Raw genomic sequence first — 3,345 nt, 5'->3', positions numbered from 1 at the left:
TATATATATGTGTGTATATGTGTATATATGTATATATGTGTGTGTGTGTGTGTGTGTGTGTGTGAATGTATTTCTAACTAAATCCTTTTTAGGCTTGTGTGTGCGCTTTTAATCTGCTATATATCATATAATAATTTGACCCTTATTCTGTTTTATTAGAAAGATGGCAGAGCCTCGATTCAATAATCCATATTTCTGGCCACCTCCTCCCTCAATGCCTGGTCAAGTGAGTATTGTGTTTCATAAAAACGTTGGCTGACAAACACTTGCAATCTTCAGTATATTTGTAATAGTTTATTTAACACGAATAGTCACTGTTTTGGACTGTTGCCATAGCGTCTAATTCATGGAAAGTTTCTTCAGAAAAGTCAATCGTGCGTACTGTACCACTGATGACAAAGCGAAACTGTGTGGCATTTAATGAACGTTTGAACGCTACAAAGCATTACAGTATGCACGTTTGCTCAAATCTGTACATGCCAATGTGGTTTGCCAGAGCGAGCACCGAAACCTTGATAATAGCCTCCCCCCTAGACTTTCCCCCCTTTTCTGCCCCGGCTTGGTTTGGTGTGTCACGTCACATGTGTCCGTGCCCCCTGTTAAAACTAACCAATGACTTTTACAGCTGGATAACCTGGTTCTTATCGACAAGATCAAAGAGCAACTGATGGCAGAAAAAATCAGACCTCCGCATTTGCCGCCCACCACTGTTCCCTCTCAGCAGACTCTGCTGGTGGCCTCTCCACCTTCAGATGGTGGGCAGCATGTGATGTCTATCCCCAAGCTGCAGCAGGTGCCGGGTCTTCAGGCTCACAACTCCTCTCAGCCTGACATCGCCCTGCACGCCCGCCCAGCATCCAGCACCATCGCAGGTACCGACGGACTTCCTGTGCGTTATTATAACAAACTTCACATGTAATGCTTCGCCATTATGCACTGTACATTTTGGTATTGCATGTAATAATATATTATGTGGGTCAACACTGTAATGCTAATTTTAGTCCAATTCTCATTATTAACTAGCATGCGTATTACTAGCACAATGGCTGTTTATTAGTACTTATAAAGCACATATTAATGCCTTTTTTAACAACTACCTCACAAAATATTAATAAGCAGCAAAAAAAGTCTTAATAAGCCGTAAAATTGTGTTAGTTTTCTCACATGCTTAAGGTATTCAGCTAATCACAAAACACTGGATAGTTGGCCCATCAGAGCACAAGATTTTCAGATCAATGCGCTTTGTAAAAAAAATCAACATGTGGGGCAAAATAAACACATTGCAAAATACATTTAGCAACATCATATGACCACTTTAACTTGCGTGAACAGAAACCTAAAAACGTACCATACATTTCTTGCCATTTTAAAACACATGCTTGCTTTTATTCTCAATTGCAGAGCTGAGTATAGATGACAAGTCTTCGGTGAAAGCAAAGGGGCTGTGGGAAGATTGGCATATGCGACAAGCAGTGGACCAAGCCTCTAGAGTGAACCATCGCTCAGGTGGAAAAGACATGCATGTATAAACAAGAGGCATTGCACTTCCGTGTGCCTTAGACGCTAAAAGTTCTAAACAACCTTTTCAATTTTCAAAAACAGGTCTCATGCTGTCATCCCGCACAGAAAGCCACATCACCTCTGAGGCTATAACTCCCACAACCCCGACGTCCAGCAGCCAGAACCGCTTGGGCGGCGCACCTTCCTTAAACACCATTTCCGGCTTAGCCAGCGGTCCTGGCATGGAGCACGTGAAAAGTGGAGGTCTGGTGGGGATGCTGGGACCACAGCCCAAAGCTCCAAGGGGCCGCAAGAAGATTAAAGCAGAGAACAACACGGGCCCGTTGCTGGTGGTACCCTACCCGCTTCTGGCCTCGGGCCCCGACCAGGCGGTAACCATCGCCAAAGAGGGAAAAACATACAGGTTTAACACTTTATGACCTGCACTGCATCTTGCATTCCACACAAAATTTCATCTCAGTAACCCGCCTTGCATCTTTTGCGTTTCACACAGGTGTAAAGTGTGTCCCCTCACTTTCTTAAACAAGTCGGAGATGCAGATCCATTCCAAGTCCCACACGGAGGCCAAACCCCACAAGTGCCCTCACTGTTCAAAGTCATTCGCCAACGCCTCATACCTAGCACAGCACTTACGTATTCACTTAGGCATTAAACCCTACCACTGCTCCTATTGCGAGAACTCTTTTCGTCAGTTATCACACCTCCAGCAGCACACCAGGTCAGTAGAACCCACAGCGAGGCTTTTAGTGCTTGTTTCTGCAGAGTGTTAATATACGTGCGTTTGTTTTTAGATTCACACTGGTGACAGACCATATAAATGTGCCCAGCCAGGATGTGAAAAGGCATTCACACAACTCTCAAACCTACAGGTGAGGACAGCAGAAACAAGGGCAAAAGGAAAATGACATTCTACAAATGGAAAGATTAAACACACACTCATTTGTTCCAATGTTTATTTTTAATGTATTTATACTTAATAACTGTTAGAAATTATACAACTAAATAATATAAGAAATTATATGAGTGCTGTGTATATTTATTATGTATCTATAAATACAAACACTTGCATGAATATATTTCTGAAAAATACATTGTTTATATATAAATTATATGAAATAATATATACATGTAAATATTCTCCAAATATAAACAGTATGCCTTTTTTTATATATACATACATTTACACAGTACACAAACATATATTTTGTAACCGAATATATATTATGTGTGTGTGTGGATAATATATATTATTTTTTTTAATTTTAAAAGAATCCTCAAATAAAATTGATCATGGGATGTCTGATGAAAATTTAGCTTTGCCAACACAGGAAAAAAAGACAACGGTTCATTTGTAATGACCTCAAACGCAGTGTCAGTGAGCAGAAAACAAATTATATACATCTTTCCGACCCCAAACCTTTGTACGTGTTATATGTACGTACGTGTACAGTATTCTGTATTGCTCGGCACTTGAGTCTTAAAATGTGTTTCTTCCTCATTTCTTTTCCTGTTCAGTCTCACCAGAGACAACATAACAAAGACAAGCCATACAAGTGTCCGAACTGCTACCGCGCATACACAGACTCAGCCTCCTTACAGATCCATCTCTCCGCACACGCCATTAAGAACGCTAAATCGTACTGTTGCAGCATGTGTGGTCGCGCGTACACCTCAGTGAGTATCAGTGCACCTCAACCTACGACGAACCACGGGTTCTTCCTCTTTTGTCATATTACAAAACATTTTTTTTTTTTACAGGAGACCTACCTTATGAAGCACATGTCCAAACACACCGTGGTGGAGCATCTGGTCAGCCACCATTCA

At 41.4% G+C, this 3,345-nt stretch overlaps 1 protein-coding gene across 1 annotated transcript in view; it reads left to right on the top strand.

Annotated features, from left to right (window-relative positions):
• The first annotated feature begins 82 nt into the window (after positions 1-82).
• Positions 83-3,345, top strand: part of LOC122342473 (zinc finger protein 362-like) — a 6,336-nt gene continuing 3,073 nt past the window's right edge. The window contains exons 1-7 of the mRNA XM_043236297.1: positions 83-226; positions 626-872; positions 1,402-1,506; positions 1,603-1,924; positions 2,015-2,243; positions 2,313-2,390; positions 3,037-3,195. Coding sequence (XP_043092232.1) covers positions 164-226; positions 626-872; positions 1,402-1,506; positions 1,603-1,924; positions 2,015-2,243; positions 2,313-2,390; positions 3,037-3,195 — 1,203 coding nt within the window. The 5' untranslated portion in view covers positions 83-163. The remainder of the gene's footprint in view (positions 227-625; positions 873-1,401; positions 1,507-1,602; positions 1,925-2,014; positions 2,244-2,312; positions 2,391-3,036; positions 3,196-3,345) is intronic.

Source organism: Puntigrus tetrazona, chromosome 4 (assembly GCF_018831695.1).
Source record: "Puntigrus tetrazona isolate hp1 chromosome 4, ASM1883169v1, whole genome shotgun sequence".
Lineage (NCBI taxonomy): Eukaryota > Metazoa > Chordata > Actinopteri > Cypriniformes > Cyprinidae > Puntigrus > Puntigrus tetrazona.
This window is presented reverse-complemented; position numbering and strand designations above follow the sequence as displayed.